At 48.1% G+C, this 18506-nt stretch overlaps 1 protein-coding gene across 1 annotated transcript in view; it reads left to right on the forward strand.

Annotated features, from left to right (window-relative positions):
* The first annotated feature begins 11295 nt into the window (after nucleotides 1–11295).
* LOC135057112 (zinc finger protein 420-like) overlaps nucleotides 11296–18506 on the forward strand; it is a 206451-nt gene continuing 199240 nt past the window's right edge. Inside the window, exons 1-3 of the mRNA XM_063963011.1 lie at nucleotides 11296–11379; nucleotides 15650–15726; nucleotides 15848–15945. Of these exons, the coding sequence (XP_063819081.1) occupies nucleotides 15693–15726; nucleotides 15848–15945 (132 nt within the window). The 5' untranslated portion in view covers nucleotides 11296–11379; nucleotides 15650–15692. The remainder of the gene's footprint in view (nucleotides 11380–15649; nucleotides 15727–15847; nucleotides 15946–18506) is intronic.

An 18506-nucleotide genomic window follows, 5' to 3' on the forward strand; every position in this document is an offset into this window, starting at 1 on the left:
ATCAAACACTTTTCACAAAGGCTATCAGCCCCCCATCCGCAGCCCATTGGATGGGGGGGACAGCCTCGGGCTTCACCCCTGGCCCTTGGGTGGCTGGGGGACGACGACCCCTTGATTGAAGGGGTCCCCACTCCCCCAGGGTACCCCGGCCAGGGGTGACTAGTTGGATATTTGATGCCACGGCCGCAAGGCACTGTATAAAAGTGACCCCCGGCTGTGGCATTATCTGTCCAGCTAGTGGAGCCCGGTGCTGGTTTCAAAAATACGGGGGACCCCTATGCTTTTTGTCCCCCGTATTTTTGGAACCAGGACCAGGCGCAGAGCCCGGTGCTGGTTGCTTAAATATGGGGGAACCCCTGTCCATTTTTCCCCCATATTTCTGCAACCAGGATCGGCTCAAAGAGCCCGAGGCTGGTTTGCCTTAGGAGGGGGGACTCCACGCAAATTTTTTTTTACATTTAAACTTTTTTTTATTTTTTATTTACAAGGTGCACAATGAAGCCCAGCACGGATCTCTCAGATCCGGCCGAGATTCATTGTATTAAAGTCGGCAGTGTTTTACAAGTCACTCACGTAAAACACTGCCAAAAAAAACGAATGACATCGACATCGGAAAACCCGAAAATGCAGAATACGGCAGCTTAGTAAATTAGTCGTAATCAATTCAAAAAGTTGCATATTTACACTTTCGATGTCATTCGTGATTGAACTTTGACCTCAAACGGGAAAATACGATTGTGACGACATGTGATGACACAGCTGGCGCGTCGTGTCGCTCAGTGGTAAAAGACACGTGGTTACTTTCCTAGCCCTGGTCCTACACATGGACTTCACCAATTGCCAATATGTTATTAGTTATATGTTAGGCAATATTGTATTGTATTGTGTGGTTATTATATTGTACAGTTATATTTTATCTGTTATATTTGGTATATGTAGTTTATTTGGTTATTATATATTCAATGTAATTGTTAACTGAATAAGTCTAGGACAGAGTGAGAGAGAGGCAGGAGACTGACTAAGAAGTAATGTTCTGTCAGGAGCTCCAGGAGGGAATTGTCGTGTAGAATTGGATCACAGAAGTGTGCTGAACTGTGTTATAACCTATTCTGTTAATAAACCACTGTTGGTTTTTCATCTACCACCGTGACTGAGTGATTTTGAACCCAATATCCTCACAACGATTCTTAGTAAATTTACCCCCATGACCGAGAACCCTTCTCCACACAATCCTCAGCCTTCCATATGCCTCTTAAGTCGGCATCATCTGTCCATTGCATATTCTACAGGACACGTCAAGCAGAAATCGACATAGCTTTGACTCTAGGACCCAGTATACTCATGTCTCTTTGGGCATGTTTTATATATACATATCTCTTAAGACAGCATTTTTAATATATATATATATATCTATATATGCATATATATATATCTATATGCATACTAGGGTCTCAATCTCTGCTGATAAGGTACCTCTCCACGCTGCCACAGCGCTATAAACCCATGCCGACACAATCGCCGGTCTGAGTAGTGTCCAGAATGTGCACGCTATCTGCAGGATCCCTGAGAATAGCTGTTATGTCAGGGCTACCTTTTGGGCAAACGTGACACCCTAGGGGAAGATTCCCATCCTATCCTGGCCCTAGTGGGGAAAGGATACTGTCTGGGAAATCTTTGTGGGAAACTGCAGTCTCTTGTCTGGAGATTCCCGCTCTTTTTTCTCATGAGAGGAGGGAAATTTACCTCAGCTTTCTTCCCCTTAAACATGTGTACCCTTGTGTCAGTGTCACGAACCGGTCTCTTACCTTTGCGGGTTCTGGGGTTCATCCATTGCCAGTGCGGTTGCTCGCGGTGCTGTGCGCCCGTGTGGGGACGCGGCGTGATCGGTGGCACAGGTAATGCAGAATCTGGGAACTGTGAGTGCGGGGACCAAATGGCCTAAAGCACTGCGGTGTGTCTGCTGTATAGGAGGTGGCCATGTTGGAGACCAAATAGGTAATACAGAGCACTTGTGAAAACACCTGTGGGCAGGTGTAAGCCAATCCCGTGCTTGTGCTGCCTTTAAGTAGGCTGGGATTATGTTACTCTGGGCCAGTGCTTTGTTGTATCAACGCTGTGCTCTAGCTCTGAGCTCTCTCCGTGCATTCCTGTGTGATTCCCGTGGTCCAGATATCGCCTCCGTTCCCAGAGGTCCGTCTGCAGCCTTCACTGCTGAAAGATCCACCGGCTCTCCGCTGTGCTGTCAGTTAATTGCTCACCTACTGGAAACAGTTGAATTCCCAGAGTCTTGCATGAGGTTACCTTGTCGGCCTACCATTCAAAGTTTGGAGGATTCCATTTCCCTCAGCTGTTCGTTTGTTCAACTCTGCATTTAACCCATTCATCACCTTGTCATCTACTGCAGTTTCACAGTGATCTCCGGAACCCGCAAGTAACCCTATTCAGTACTTTATATTTGCTATGTTGTCATAACAAGGATAATTCTTCACAGTCTCTCAGTTAACTCTCAAAACTCCATTGCAAATCCTTACAGTTATTTCTTCATGTCTGCATTATCCAGTTAATCACATTCTGCAGTTCAGCATCAAAGCTTGTTTATATTTGGACAATTCAACATTTATTCATCAGCTTGTTTTATATACAGTACCATGAACATTTCTTTTATTTGTCTTTGAGATTTATCCTGCATATTATTTCTGCCATTCCTGCAATACTTCAGTATGATATGATGATTAACAACTTGTCATTTAACTCTTTACTGGAATTGTTAATTTCAATAAATATATGGAATGGAACTTTCTTCGTCCTCCCTGCTTTCTTCATACCCCAGCACCTACACCTGTTGGTTGGTTCCGGGTTAACGGATTCACAAAAACACCCGGACCTGACAGTAAGCACTGGCCACATGGATCCGTCAAGTGACCAATTCGCAGGAGGCGGTGCTACGTCAGATATCCTTTCCCGTCTGGAAAACCAGGAGTCTATACAGACACAAATAGTGCAGTTTATGCAAACTATGGCAGACCGTTTAGAGACTCTTCATACGGCTATTAAAATGTCTCAAGTCCAGATTCCAACTCCGGTTGTCCCAATTACCACTACAGTTTCTCCTGTGACGTTGCCTACGTCCCGCTTGCAGTTACCCTCTCCGAGTAAGTTTGACGGAACTCCAAAACTTTGCAGAGGATTCCTGAATCAATGCGAGATCCAGTTCGAACTGTTGTCCGCCAGTTTCCCATCAGCTCGTGCTAAGGTTGCATATATTATTGCCCTCCTCTCCGGTCAGGCTCTGGAGTGGGCATCACCATTATGGGAAAGAGGTGATCCTATCCTCTCTAATTACAAGGAGTTCGTATCATCCTTCCGGAGAATCTTTGACGAACCAGGCAGAACCACCTCAGCATCTTTGGAGATTCTCCGTCTACGTCAAGGTTTACGTCCTGTCAGTCAATATATTATTCAGTTTCGCACGTTGTCTTCAGAGTTAAATTGGAATGAGGAGGCCCTGATCGCCGCGTTTTGGAATGGACTTTCAGAGAAAATCAAGGATGATTTAACCATCCGGGATGTGCCTACTAAACTGGATGAATTGATTTCTCTCTGTAACAAACTTGACCTACGCTACAGAGAGCGATGTTTAGAGAAATCCAGGACAGAGCGATCCAGTCCACGTTATCATCCTAGGCCTCGACAAGATTCTTCATCACAGTCGCCGGTAACAACAGAAGAACCTATGCAGATTGGGCGCTCTCGCCTCACAGAGGAAGAACGACTTCGTCGTCGACAGGGTAACCTCTGCATGTACTGTGGGTCCTCCGAACATTTGGTTAAATCCTGCAAACTCCGGCCTGGAAAACTCTCGCTCCTAGCTTATTCAAGGGAGGTTAAGCTAGGAGTTACTTTAGAATCACGTTCTGGGAAAGAGCCGACCTTGTCTATTCAATTAGAAGTTCCAAGTTCTACAGTGAAACTTTCAGCTCTCCTAGATTCCGGGGCAGCCGAGAACTTCATCTCCTCAGCCTTTGTCATACGGTCTAAAGTTCAAACCATGCCTCTGGAAGCAGCAGTTGCCGTTACAGCAGTGGATGGAAGTCGAATTCCAGATGGTATAATTACTCATCGAACTGTATGTCTCAAGATGAAAGTTGGTGTGCTCCATTCCGAATACCTCTCCTTCTACGTGATTCCCAAAGCCTCTCAAGATGTGATACTTGGTTTACCTTGGCTGCAGAAACATAATCCTCAACTTAATTGGCAAACCATGGAAGTCCTTTCATGGGGTAAATCTTGTACCAAGGACTGTTTAGCCTCAATTGTACCTCTCCGGTCAATTAGCCTTCCCGACCTACCTCCGGTGTATCAATCCTTTGCGGATGTTTTCAGTAAACAAGCAGCAGACTCTCTACCTCCTCATCGCGAATGGGACTGCCCAATTGTCCTGGTTCCGGGTAAAACACCTCCTAGGGGACGAATTTATCCGCTATCCATCCCAGAGACGCAAGCTATGTCTGATTATATACAGGAAAATCTAACCAAAGGATTTATCAGACCATCTTCTTCACCTGCAGGAGCCGGATTCTTTTTCGTTAAGAAGAAGGACGGTGGGTTAAGACCATGCATAGATTACCGTGGACTCAATGAGATCACTGTGAAAAACAAGTATCCATTACCCTTAATTCCAGAATTATTTGACCGGGTAAAAGGAGCTACTGTGTTTACAAAACTGGATCTCCGAGGGGCCTACAATTTAATCCGCATCCGGGCAGGGGACGAGTGGAAGACTGCTTTTAATACCCGGGATGGGCATTACGAATATCTTGTAATGCCTTTTGGTCTTTGTAATGCACCTGCAGTTTTTCAAAGCTATGTGAATGAACTTTTTCGTGATCTTCTCTACAAGTGTCTAGTAGTGTACCTGGATGATATCCTAATATTCTCTAGGGATATAAAGTCTCACCGTCACCAAGTTAAAGAGGTACTGACACGTCTGAGGAAAAATCAACTTTATTGTAAGTTAGAGAAGTGCACTTTTGAAGTATCTTCCATACCGTTCCTTGGTTACATCATTTCTGGATCAGAGCTATGTATGGATCCCGGTAAGGTACAAGCTATCCGAGATTGGTCCACTCCTACAACTCTCAAGGGGATTCAGCGATTTCTCGGCTTTGCTAATTTCTATAGGAGATTCATTAAGAATTATTCTCCGTTAGCTGCTCCCATCACAGCCCTAACTCGCAAGGGAGCAAATCCTACGAACTGGTCTTCAGAAGCAATCAAAGCCTTCTCTGATTTAAAGCAAGCCTTTGTGTCAGCCCCCATTCTTCGACAGCCTGATTTGAATCGTCCCTTTCTACTAGAGGTGGATGCATCTACAGAAGCAGTAGGAGCTGTGTTATCACAAGTCTTTGAAGATAAAAAGGTCCATCCCTGCGGATATTTCTCCCGTAAGTTCCTCCCGGCCGAACGTAATTATGCAATCGGTGAGCAAGAATTACTTGCCATCAAGTTGGCATTTGAGGAGTGGAGATACCTTCTAGAAGGAGCACAACATCGCATTACAGTTTATACTGATCATAAGAATCTTCTGTATCTGCAGTCAGCTCAGTGTTTGAATCCACGACAAGCTCGATGGGCGCTTTTCTTCACACGATTTGATTTCAAGCTCACCTATCGTCCAGGGTCTCAGAACAAAAAGGCAGATGCCCTTTCCCGGTCCTTTGCTTCTTCTGAATTAAATGATGCTACCACGAATCAAGCCATTGTGAATCCTACGTCCTTTTTAATGACTCGAACCTCTCCAGTTCCTCCGCCTGGCAAGACCTTTGTCGCCACAAGTCTTCGAAAACGGCTGCTTACCTGGGCTCACTCCTCTGCCTTCATGGGTCATCCTGGGGTTCTAAAGACTCTCAAGTTTATTCAACAGTCTTATTGGTGGCCACGTCTCAAAGCCGATGTCCAAGAGTTTATTGCAGCATGTCCTAAATGTGCCCAACATAAGAGTCCAAGAAGTTCTCCACCAGGTTTATTACATCCATTATCCATACCCAAACAACCATGGACTCATATCTCAATGGATTTCGTGACCGATCTACCTCCATCAAAAGGGCGAAATACCATTTGGGTGATAGTGGATCGATTTTCGAAAATGGCACATTTCATTCCATTAACTGGGTTACCATCAGCCCCTTTATTAGCCAGATTGTTCATCTCTGAAATCTTCAAGTTACATGGCCTTCCTCGAGAGATCATCTCTGATCGGGGAACACAGTTTGTGGCCAAGTTTTGGAGGTCGCTTTGTTCATCTTTAAATGTCAAGTTGAACTTTTCTTCTGCATATCATCCTCAGACAGATGGACAAACTGAGAGAGTAAACCAAGACCTTGAAACATTTCTCCGGCTATATATATCGTCCTCACAGGATGACTGGGTTGACTACCTTCCATTGGCAGAATTTGCTCATAATAATCTCTTCAATTCGTCTTCAGAATCTACGCCCTGTTATATTAACTTCGGCTTTCATCCTCGTGTGCCAGAGTTCCATCCATTGCCAGCCCTAGAGGTTCCAGCAGCAGATCAAGAGCTTCAACGTCTATCCAGAATCTGGAGTTGTGTGCGTAAGTCGTTGGTCAAAACTTCCGCTCGTTATAAATCTTTTGCAGATAGAAAACGTAAAGCTGTACCGAATTACAAGGTGGGAGACCAAGTTTGGATTTCTACGCGCAATCTCAGGTTCAAAGTTCCTTCTAAGAAATTTGCTCCCAAGTTTATTGGTCCATTTCCCATTGTAAAAGTACTCAACCCTGTGTCATACAAAGTCAAGTTGCCACCGTCTTTGAGAATTCCTAACGCCTTTCATACATCTTTACTGAAGCCTTTGATTCTCAATAAGTTCCGTACTACCCAGTCCAAATCTCCTAAAGTTCACTCTTTGCAGAATGAGGAATTTGAAGTTAAAGAGATTGTGGACTCACGTTCCCGATATGGACGTTTACAGTTTCTGGTCGACTGGAAGGGTTACGGTCCGGAGGAGAGATCCTGGGTTTTCTCTGAAGATGTTCATGCTCCAAGACTGGTACAAAAATACTTCTCCAAAAATCCTGATAAGGTTCAAAGGTGTTCGGAGACCACCCGTAGAAGAGGGGGTACTGTCACGAACCGGTCTCTTACCTTTGCGGGTTCTGGGGTTCATCCGTTGCCAGTGCAGTTGCTCGCGGTGCTGTGCGCCCGTGTGGGGACGCGGCGTGATCGGTGACACAGGTAATGCAGAATCTGGGAACTGTGAGTGCGGGGACCAAATGGCCTAAGGCACTGCGGTGTGTCTGCTGTATAGGAGGTGGCCATGTTGGAGACCAAATAGGTAATACAGAGCACTTGTGAAAACACCTGTGGGCAGGTGTAAGCCAATCCCGTGCTTGTGCTGCCTTTAAGTAGGCTGGGATTATGTTACTCTGGGCCAGTGCTTTGTTGTATCAACGCTGTGCTCTAGCTCTGAGCTCTCTCCGTGCATTCCTGTGTGATTCCCGTGGTCCAGATATCGCCTCCGTTCCCAGAGGTCCGTCTGCAGCCTTCACTGCTGAAAGATCCACCGGCTCTCCGCTGTGCTGTCAGTTAATTGCTCACCTACTGGAAACAGTTGAATTCCCAGAGTCTTGCATGAGGTCACCTTGTCGGCCTACCATTCAAAGTTTGGAGGATTCCATTTCCCTCAGCTGTTCGTTTGTTCAACTCTGCATTTAACCCATTCATCACCTTGTCATCTACTACAGTTTCACAGTGATCTCCGCAACCCGCAAGTAACCCTATTCAGTACTTTATATTTGCTATGTTGTCATAACAAGGATAATTCTTCACAGTCTCTCAGTTAACTCTCAAAACTCCATTGCAAATCCTTACAGTTATTTCTTCATGTCTGCATTATCCAGTTAATCACATTCTGCAGTTCAGCATCAAAGCTTGTTTATATTTGGACAATTCAACATTTATTCATCAGCTTGTTTTATATACAGTACCATGAACATTTCTTTTATTTGTCTTTGAGATTTATCCTGCATATTATTTCTGCCATTCCTGCAATACTTCAGTATGATATGATGATTAACAACTTGCCATTTAACTCTTTACTGGAATTGTTAATTTCAATAAATATATGGAATGGAACTTTCTTCGTCCTCCCTGCTTTCTTCATACCCCAGCACCTACACCTGTGGTTGGTTCCGGGTTAACGGATTCACAAAAACACCCGGACCTGACAGTCAGGGACAGATGAGTCATCAGTGATATGCAAATCATCTTTTATTACAATAATCATATATTGAATACTTTTCTGCCATTTTGGCTGTAACTTTGCATTATCGTAGTCGACAGTGGAGTCAAACTCTGTGTCGATATCAGTGTCTATTATTTTGGCAGTGCCTCCCCTGTCATTTGGCAGTGCCTCCCCTGTCATTAATGATTACAATATTACAAAGAAAATACTTATGACACATATTCTGTGTCATAAGTAAATGCTTTATATTATTGTAATCATTTTTACATTGTTAAAAAAAGGTTTAAATTAGTTTCGGAGGCACCGACAGCGGTGCCTCCTGCGGACAATGATGAAGGGCCGGAAGCGGGGGGCGAGGCCAAACAATGGGCAGTAAAAAGCCCATTAAAAAAGCAGTGTAAGCGGCACTAGTACAGAGTGCCTCAGTGACAGGGGCGTGCTTGTAGCCCATACGCATGCACGCCCCTGTCACTGAGACAGATATGATTGGGCACCAGATGGAGCTCTCCCTACGGTCCAGCCCACCACTTCACTGGCACTGACTGACTCTATTGCACATACCTCGGCTCGAGAGAGGTCCCAGCACGTGTTCCCCTGCACGGCGCCTCTGCTCCGCTCCTCTCTTTCATCGCCGCTGGAAGCTAGGGGGTACCGTAGCTGCAATCACGGCCCACCCTATCCAGGTAAGGCGTCACACTTTGAGGGCAGTGCAGCCTGACAGACCCTTTCCCAGCTGCCTCGGACACTGTTAGTGTCTCCTGTGACTGGCGCACCGCACAGCCCCCCTTCTCTCCAGCGTCCTCGGCCTCATGAAACAAGCGCTCCGCCCCTCCATGTCAGTGTGCATGCCGCTCTGGTCAGCAGCGCCGTGTGTGTGCAGTGTGGATATCCCACCATCTCCTGGGGGGGGGGGATGCATGTGTGCCAGGGTATGGGGGGGATGAATTTCTGCATATGTGCCAGAGATTAAAGGGGGAGGGGCGATCAATGTGTGTGTGCCAGGGTATATGGGGCTATCACTGTGTGTGTGTGCCAGGGTATAGGGGGCTATCACTGTGTGTGTGCCAGGGTATGGGGGGGCTATCACTGTGTGTGTGCCAGGGTATGGGGGGGGGGGGCTATCACTGTGTGTGTGCCCAGACTTTGCTGGCATTGGTGGTGGCATCAGACTGGGAATTAGCGGCGGGGGCAGTAGCAGACATGGGTAGCTGGCGGGGGCGGCAGTACAGTAGCGGTCACTGGTGGTGACTGTAATGGGCATGCCTCACCAGCCACTGACCTCACCGCACGCCACTGGCATTGAGAGACTCTAAAGGTCTCTGCGACAGACATGGGTAGATTTCCTGTCTGTTCTCTAATCTTTTGTGCAATAAATTCACCTTAGCATTTAATTACACATATCCAAACAGGTGTCGGCGTTGTCGACAGAGACACCCTCTCACACACATATTTGCTCCATCTCCTCTTTAGGGGAGCCTTTTACCTCAGACATGTCGACACACACGTACCGACACACCACACACTCAGGGAATGCTGATCTGAAGACAATTCCCCCATAAGGCCCTTTGGAGAGACAGAGAGAGAGTATGCCAGCACACACCCCAGCGCTATAAACCCAGGAATAACACAGTAACTTAATGTTAACCCAGTAGCTGCTGTTTATATTGATTTTTGCGCCTAATTATGTGCCCCCCCTCTCTTTTTACCCTCTTCTACCGTGTAACTGCAGGGGAGAGACTGGGGAGCTTCCTCTCAGCGGTGCTGTGGAGAAAAAACATGGCGCTGGTGAGTGCTGAGGAAGAAGCCCCGCCCCCTCGACGGCGGGCTTCTGTCCCGCTTTTATGTACAATTTTGGCGGGGGCTCATACATATATACAGTGCCCAACTGTATATTATGCAAACTTTTGCCAAAGAGGTCTCTAATTGCTGCCCAGGGCCATCCCCCCCCCCCCCCCCCATTGCTCCCTGCACCGTTACAGTGACCGGAGTATGTGGGTTTAGTGTGGGAGCAATGGCGCACAGCTGCAGTGCTGTGCGCTACCTCATATGAAGACTGGAGTCTTCTGCCGCCGCTTTCGAAGTCTTCTTGCTTCTCTCACCGGCTTCTGTCTTCCGGCTCAGCGAGGGGGACCAAGGGTGCGATCCTGTGTACGATCCCTCTGGAGCTAATGGTGTCCAGTAGCCTAAGAAGCAGGACCTAGCTTCAGAGAGTAGGGCTGCTTCTCTCCCCTCAGTCCCACGATGCAGAGAGCCTGTAGCCAGCAGATCTCTATGAAAATAAAAGACCTAACAAAATACTTTCTTTTTAGCAAGCTCAGGAGAGCTCACTAAGTAGCACCCAGCTCGTCCGGGCACAGATTCAAACTGGGGTCTGGAGGAGGGACATAGAGGGAGGAGCCAGAACACACCAGAATCCAAATTCTTTCTTAAAGTGCCCTGTCTCCTGCGGAGCCCGTCTATTCCCCATGGTCCTTACGGAGTCCCCAGCATCCACTAGGACGTTAGAGAAAATAAATTAAGAGGGAAGTCCAGAAACAGAGCATTTTGTACCTAGTGGGGCGGGTCATGTTGGAGGGTATGCTAATAACAATAACAGGACACCACCGGCTGCTCCCCCTGTATAATAATAATAATAATAATAATAATAATAACAACAACTACAGAACACCACAGCCTGCTCCCCCTATATAATAAGGTAGCGTCTATAGATTCTCTTTGTGCAGAGGACCTTTCCCATAACCCCCTGGGTCCATGTCACAGGCAACATAGACACAACCTATATAATAATGACAGCATCACGTGCTGTAGTTAAACACAGAGCTGTCTCCCAGCAGATGCCCGGAACTCAAAGCAGAAGGGCAGACGGCGGAGCTCACGTCGAACACACAGGCCGGAAGACTCGTGGAACGCACAGGCCGGAAGACTCGTGGAACGCACAGGCCGGAAGACTCGTGGAACGCACAGGCCGGAAGTCCGATGGAACGCACAGGCCGAAAGTCCGATGGAACGCACAGGCCGGAAGTCCGATGGATCGCACAGGCCGGAATTCAGGTGGCACGCAAAGGCCGGAAGTCAGAGAAGCAGACAGGACGGAGGATAAGCTCTATGTTTTGGTGAGTGATATAATTCCCCTGTGCTGGGTGTGTGGTTGCTTCCTAGCGCAACTCTCCTCCTGTTCCCCCAGCCTCAGTATCCCCCCTCACAGTCTCAGTATCCCCCATAACGATAGTATCCCCCCGCACAGCCTCATTATCACCCCTCACAGCCTCAGTATCCCCCCACACAGTCTCAGTATCCCCCATAACAGCCTCAGTTCCCCATAACAACCTCAGTATCCCCCATAATAGCCTCAGTTTCTCCCCTGTTCACAGCCACAGTATTCCCCATAACAGCCTCAGTATCCCCCATTTCACAGCCTCAGTAACCCCCTCCTCACAGCCTCAGTATCCCCCCTAACCGCGTCAGTATCCCCCCTCCTCACAGCCTCAGTATCCCCCCTAACTGCCACTATCCCCCCTCCTCACAGTCTCAGAATCCCCCATAACAGCCTCAGTATCCCCATAATAGCCTCAGTATCCCCCTCTTCACAGCCTCAGTATCCCCCCTCCTCACAGCCTCAGTATCCCCCCTCCTCACAGCCTCAGTATTCCCCTCCTGACAGCCTCAGTATCCCCCCTAACAGCCTCAGTATCCCCCCTAACTGCCTCAGTATCCCCCCTCCTCACAGTCTCAGAATCCCCCATAACAGCCTCAGTATCCTCATAATAGCCTCAGTATCCCCCTCTTCACAGCCTCAGTATCCCCCCTCCTCACAGCCTCAGTATCCCCCCTCCTCACAGCCTCAGTATTCCCCTCCTGACAGCCTCAGTATCCCCCCCAACAGCCTCAGTATCCCCCCAACAGCCTCAGTATCCCCCTCCTTACAGCCTCAGTATCTCCAGTAACAGCCTCAGTGTCCCCCCTCCTCACAGCCTCAGTATCCCCCTCCTCATAGCCTCAGTATCCCACATAACAGCCTCAGTATTCCCCCTCCTCACAGCCTCAGTATCCCACATAACAGCCTCAGTATTCCCCCTTCTCACAGCCTCAGTTTCCCCCTCCTCGCAGCCTTAGTATCCCCCCTCACAGCCTTAGTATCCCTGTAACAGCCTCAGTAACCCCCATAACAGCCTCAGTATCCCCCATAACAGCCTCAGTGTCCCCCCTCCTCACAGCCTCAGTATCCCCCCTAACAGCCTCAGTATCCCCCCTAACAGCCTCAGTATCCCCCCTCCTGACAGCCTCAGTTTCCCCCTCCTGACAGCCTCAGTATCCCCCTCCTGACAGCCTCAGTATCCCCCTCCTGACAGCCTCAGTATCCCCCTCCTCGCAGCCTCCGTATCCCCCCTAACAGCCGCAGTATTCCCCTCCTCACAACCTCAGTATCCCCCATAACAGCCTCAGTATCCCACATAACAGCCTCAGTATCCCCCTCCCTACAGCCTCAGTATCCCCCGTAACAGCCTCAGTATCCCTCCTCTCAGCCTCAGTATCCCCCTCCTCTCAGCCTCAGTATCCCCCTCCTCTCAGCCTCAGTATCCCCCCTAACAGCCTCAGTATCCCCCCTACCGGCCTCAGTGTCTTGGTGCAGAACCAGTGCGATCTAACTCAGCCATCTTGGATGCTGCTATCTGTTACGACATCTGCCTCTTCTTTTTCCATACTGTGCATTCCATTCGCATCCATTCACTAGTAGCAGGTCTGAGGAGGACTCTTCTTAAACCACCCACCGTTGTCCACTCTCTTCTGAAAAGGAAGCCAGCCGAAAGGTTCCTGATCCAAGCCAATAAGAATTGGGACCATGGGGGTAATTCAGACTGGATCGCGGCATCGATCACAGTCTGAATCCCTTTGTGGAGTGCGCTTGCGCACCCCAGGAGGCCCGGTGAGATGCTAACAGCATCTCAGGGCTGCGATCACCTCTGCCTATGGTGGGGAACCGTCCGGACAACGCAGGTGTGTCCGGACCGTTGCGGGGGCGTCCTGCGGCAGCTGCGTGACGTCACGCAGCCGCTGCAACCCGGGACGTGGCGGGCAGTGACCTGCCAACACAGCTATACTACGCACAGCGGCGATGCTTTTGCACTCTTGTGGGGGGGGGGGGGGGTTAGGGCCTGTGCTGAGCGTCCCCCCGCATGTAAGAGAGACTGATCGTAGATGTGCTACATTTAGCACATCTGCGATCAGATCTGAATATCCCCACCCCCCACCCCCGTGTTCCTTGCTCCTGCTTGCTTCCAGTTTCATTGTTCTGACATTGGTGTTCCTGTGGTCCTCGGATTTCCACTTGTGTCTTTCTCATTGGTGCCCCGTGCCTCAAGCCTTGCTGACTCACTCTTCTATTCAGCATTTCCACAGTCCCACAATCCTCCTCCATCCGGATTCTCTTTACGTGCCTCCGGCATCGTACCTCCAACATATAACTAATAGTCATATCCGTGCACTTTTCTCTGTACTCCTGCCAGTGACTTCGTCCCGTACCTGTCTCACCTGGTGCCTACTCAAAGGGCTATGGCCTGGGGGCTACCGGCAGAAAAGTCCACCCCTCCTTGCTGTGGTTCCTGTTGAAGACCGGGTAGTCCGTTAAACTCCACGCCTCTGAGTTACTGATACCAAATCAGGGTGGACCGGCTCAAGAGCCTCCTTATCTTAAAGCTGTGAAATAAAAGATTGTAGGGGTGAGGTATTGTAGATGAGAAGGACCAGCCTTGTTACTCCAGTCCTTGGTGACCCTCCTGTATTTTCAGCCTCAGAGAGTGTCCCTCATTCCCGTGACGGCAATCGGAGAGATAAACACCACAGAACTACTTTATACATCTTCTGTATATATTTTTTGTGACCATAAGGTTCTGTGAGGTCACTAAAAAGTAACCAAATTATTGTGTAGCATGTATGTCTGGAAGCATAAGTCATTACTCTCAAGCTCCTCAGCAGTACGTCATTATCCAGAGTGGTGTCTGGGATGACAAGGCCTCCATACACGAGTAGTGGGGCTGTGACTATATGCAACACAGAGCTGTGTGACTACCTTCAGGGAGCTGATCATAGGACAAGCACTCACCAGGACTCTATGGGGGGAAGAGGAGGACTCTTTCTAGTTTTATCTGACTATGGGACATTTGTGTTGTTTATTATAATATAATTACGTTTATAGTTATTCCTAGAGAACTGAACTGTGAGAAAACAGAGTCCCTTTTAAATGCTACATGAGGTTTACACCCTTCCTGCATAAATCCCTGAGTTACTGAGGATGGACAAGGACAGGAGTCACATGACTGAGAGGATACTAAATATAACTTTGGAGATCATTTACCAGCTGACTGGGGAGGTGAGGGGATCTGGGAGTGTCACAGTGACATCACTTATATCTATAGTAATAATACAGGGACTTAACTGGGGATTTGAGGGGAATCTCGGGAGTGTTACAGGGATATGACTGGGGAGGTGAGGGGATTTGGGAGTGTTAAAGTGACATCACTTCTATCTATAGTAATAATACAGGGACATGACCATGGAGGTGAGTAGATCTGGGAGAGTCACAGTGACATCACTTATATCTATAGTAATAATACAGGGAAATGACTGGGGAAGTGAGGGGATCTGGGAGTGTCACAGTGACATCACTTCTATCTATAGTAATAATACAGGGACATGACTGGGGAGGTGAGGGGATCTGGGAGTGTCACAGTGACATCACTTATATCTATAGTAATAATACAGGGACATGACTGGGGAGGTGAGGGTATCTGAGACTGTCACACGGACCTCACATCTATCTATAGTAATTATACAAGAACATGTCTGGGGAGGTGCAGGGATCTGGGAGTGTCACTGTGACCTCACTTATATCTATAGTAATAATACAAGGACATGACTGGGGAGGTGAGGGGATCTGAGAGTAGCACAGTGACATCACTTATATCTACAGTAATAATACAGGGACATGACTGGGGAGGTGGACATTACTTCTATCTATAGTAATAATGCAGGGACATGACTGGGGAGGTGAGGGGGTCTGGGAGTGTCACAGTGACATCACGTATACCCAGAACCCCATCACATTGCCTCCACCTCACTCACTGATACATGAGAGGCACAATGACCAGAAGATCCTGGAACTCACCAACAAGATCATTCAGCCGCTGACTGGAGAGGTGACTGCTGGGAATGGGACATTATACAGTAACACCAGGGGATGTGTCTGGGTGATGACTGGAGAGGTGACTGCCGGGAATGGGACATTATACAGTAACACCAGGGGATGGGTCTGGGTGATGACTGTATCACTGTGTGTGTCAGGTTCCTATAAGGTATCAGGATGTCACTGTCTATTTCTCCATGCAGGAGGGGTAGTATATAGAGGAACACGGGTCTGTACAAGAACGTGATGATGGAGAATCACCGGCCCCTCACACCACTGGGTAAGAGGAGACTGTCATGTATTGTACAGGGGAGAGCAGGTATGGGGGCCCCCTATATACACACACATCATCTGATAATCACATATATACACTATACTCAGTCACTGTGTGTCTCCTACAGATGGACCCAGTAACAGAGATACACCAGAGAGATGTCCCTGTCCTCTGTATTCCCAGGATTGTACAGAGGAGAATCACACGATCCCACAGGAGGATCAGGTAGGTGGGATTTAGGGTCTCACCAAATAAAAGTGACTGTTACTCTATAAGATGTATAGAAGTTGTTTGTTTTATTCATTTATATTCTATTGCTTAAATCAGAGACATCAGATATTGGTAAAGTGTTATATAAATGTTTCTCATACGTCCAAGAGGATGCTGGGGATGACATCAAGACCATGGGGTATAGACGGGATCCGCAGGAGACATGGGCACTCTAAAGACTTTTCATTGGGTGTGAACTGGCTTCTCCCTCTATGCCCCTCCTCCAGACCTCAGTTTTAGAAATGTGCCCAGGTTGACTGGATGCACTCTGAGGAGCTTTACTGAGTTTCTCTGAAAAGACTTATGTTAGGTTTTTTATTTTCAGGGAGATCTGCTGGCATCAGACTCCCTGCTTCGTGGGACTGAGGGGGCAGAAGCAGAACCAACTTCCTCAGAGTTTCATGGCTCTGCTTCTGGCTGACAGGACACCATTAGCTCCTGAAGGGAACTGAACGCTAGCCGTGTCTAGATGCTCACTCCCACAGCACGCCGTCACCCCCCTCACAGAGCCTGAAGTCAGAAGACAGGTGAGTATGAGAAGATTGAACTTCAATCAAGTAAGTGACGGCTGAGGTACGACGCGGCTGGCGGGAGCGCAGCGCGCCATTGCTGCCCACACACACAGGCACTGAAGGGTGCAGGGGGTGGGGGGGGGGGGCGCCCTGGGCAGCAAAATACCTCTATAAACTGGCTAATAGGGGACATAATATGCCCAGGCACAGCCCTACCCCCGCCAGTATAAATATTACAAACAGTCTCTGAGGTAAAAAGGGCGGAACTTCTTCCTCAGGCAGCCAGCACACTGCTCAGCACCATTTTCTCTCTCTCTCTCCTCAGGCTGCAGAGATATAGCTGGTCCTCCTCCACTTCTGACTACAAGTATTCAGGGTGTAAATAAGGGGGGCACAAAGCGATTTGGGTGCTTTACAAATGTGTTTTACTGTGTTAAGAGCGCTGCATGTCAGTGGGCATTCTGTGTTCACAGACATTAAATACAGGCGCTGGGGTTGTGAGCTGGCTGCTCCTAAACTGTGTCCCTCTGACAGATTTTACTGTGGGTCTGTCCCCAAATAAGTCCCAGTGTGTCTGTGAGTGCTGTACAAGTGAGGTATGTCTGAGGCAGGGAGTTCCTCCCCGGAGGAAGCCATTTTAGGGACACAGAGTTGTAATGTGGTGGCGCTACCGGCACACCAAGAGCCTGCATGGGTGAAAGAGCTACGTGACAGTATGCATCTGATTAACCGTAGATTGGATAAGTCTGAATCTAAGGCTGCATGCTGAAGAAAATCTGTGGAAGATGTGATTTTTCAGGATGCTGTTATTCCTTATGCGAACGGCCCCTCTGGGTCACATAAGAGACCATTTGCAAATGTTGTAAACACTGATACCGACACAGATTCTGATTCTTGTGTCGACGATAGTGAATCCAGAGAGATAGATCATAAATTGGCAAAAAGTATACAATATATGATTGTGGCTATAAGGGACATTTTGGCGGTTACAGAAAGCACTTCTGTACCTCTGGAGAAAGCTTATTTATGTAAGGAAAATAAATCCAAAGTCACATTCCCTCCTTCACACGAACTAAATGCTCTGTTTGAAGGGATGTGGGTGAATCCTGATAAAAGATTTCGTATTCCCAAAAGGATTCCCATAGCTTATCCTTTCCCGGTTGAAGACAGGAAAAAATGGGAGTCACCCCCTGTGTTAGACAGTGCACTTTCCAGGTTGACAAAGAAGGTAATTCTCCCTGCTCCTGGCACGGCTTCTCTTAAAGAGCCGGCAGACCGCAAAATGGAAACGACATTGAAATCCATTTATGTTATCAATGGTACACTGCTCAGGCCCACTATTGCCTGCGCATGGGTGAGTCGCGCTATTGAAAAATCGTCCGAAAGCGTGTCATCAGAAATTGACACGATTGTTAGAGATCAGATACTCCTTAAGTTAGGGAATATCAAGGACGCTGCCGCCTACATGCTGGAAGCAATGAAGGATATTGGACTCTTGAGTTCACAAGCCGCTACCATGGCAGTATCGGCTAGGCGGGCCTTATGGATTCGCCAGTGGAACGCGGATGCAGATTCCAAAAGAAACATGGAGGCTCTCCCATATAAAGGTGAGGCCTTATTTGGCGATGGCCAGAATGCGTTTGTGTTGGCGGCTACCGCAGGTAAGTCAACATTTTTGCCCTCTGCACCGGCAAAGAAGACCTATCACCCGCAAATGCAGTCCTTTCAGCCCAATAAATACAAAAAGACGAGAGGTTCCCCCTTCTTTGCAGGAAGGGGAAGGGGAAAGAAGCCCACACCAGCTCTAGGTTCCCAAGAGCAAAAGTCTACCCCTAATTCTGCCAAATCCCCAGCATGATGCTGGAACTCCCTTGCGGGAGGCCGCTCGGGTGGGGTCACGTCTCAAACTCTTCAGCCAGGATTGGATTCTATCTGACCCCTGGGTGTTGCAAATAGTATCCCAGGGATACAAACTAGAGTTTCAAGACGTTCCCCCATGCCAAT

This window comes from Pseudophryne corroboree, chromosome 3 (assembly GCF_028390025.1).
Source record: "Pseudophryne corroboree isolate aPseCor3 chromosome 3, aPseCor3.hap2, whole genome shotgun sequence".
Classification (NCBI taxonomy): Eukaryota; Metazoa; Chordata; class Amphibia; order Anura; family Myobatrachidae; genus Pseudophryne; species Pseudophryne corroboree.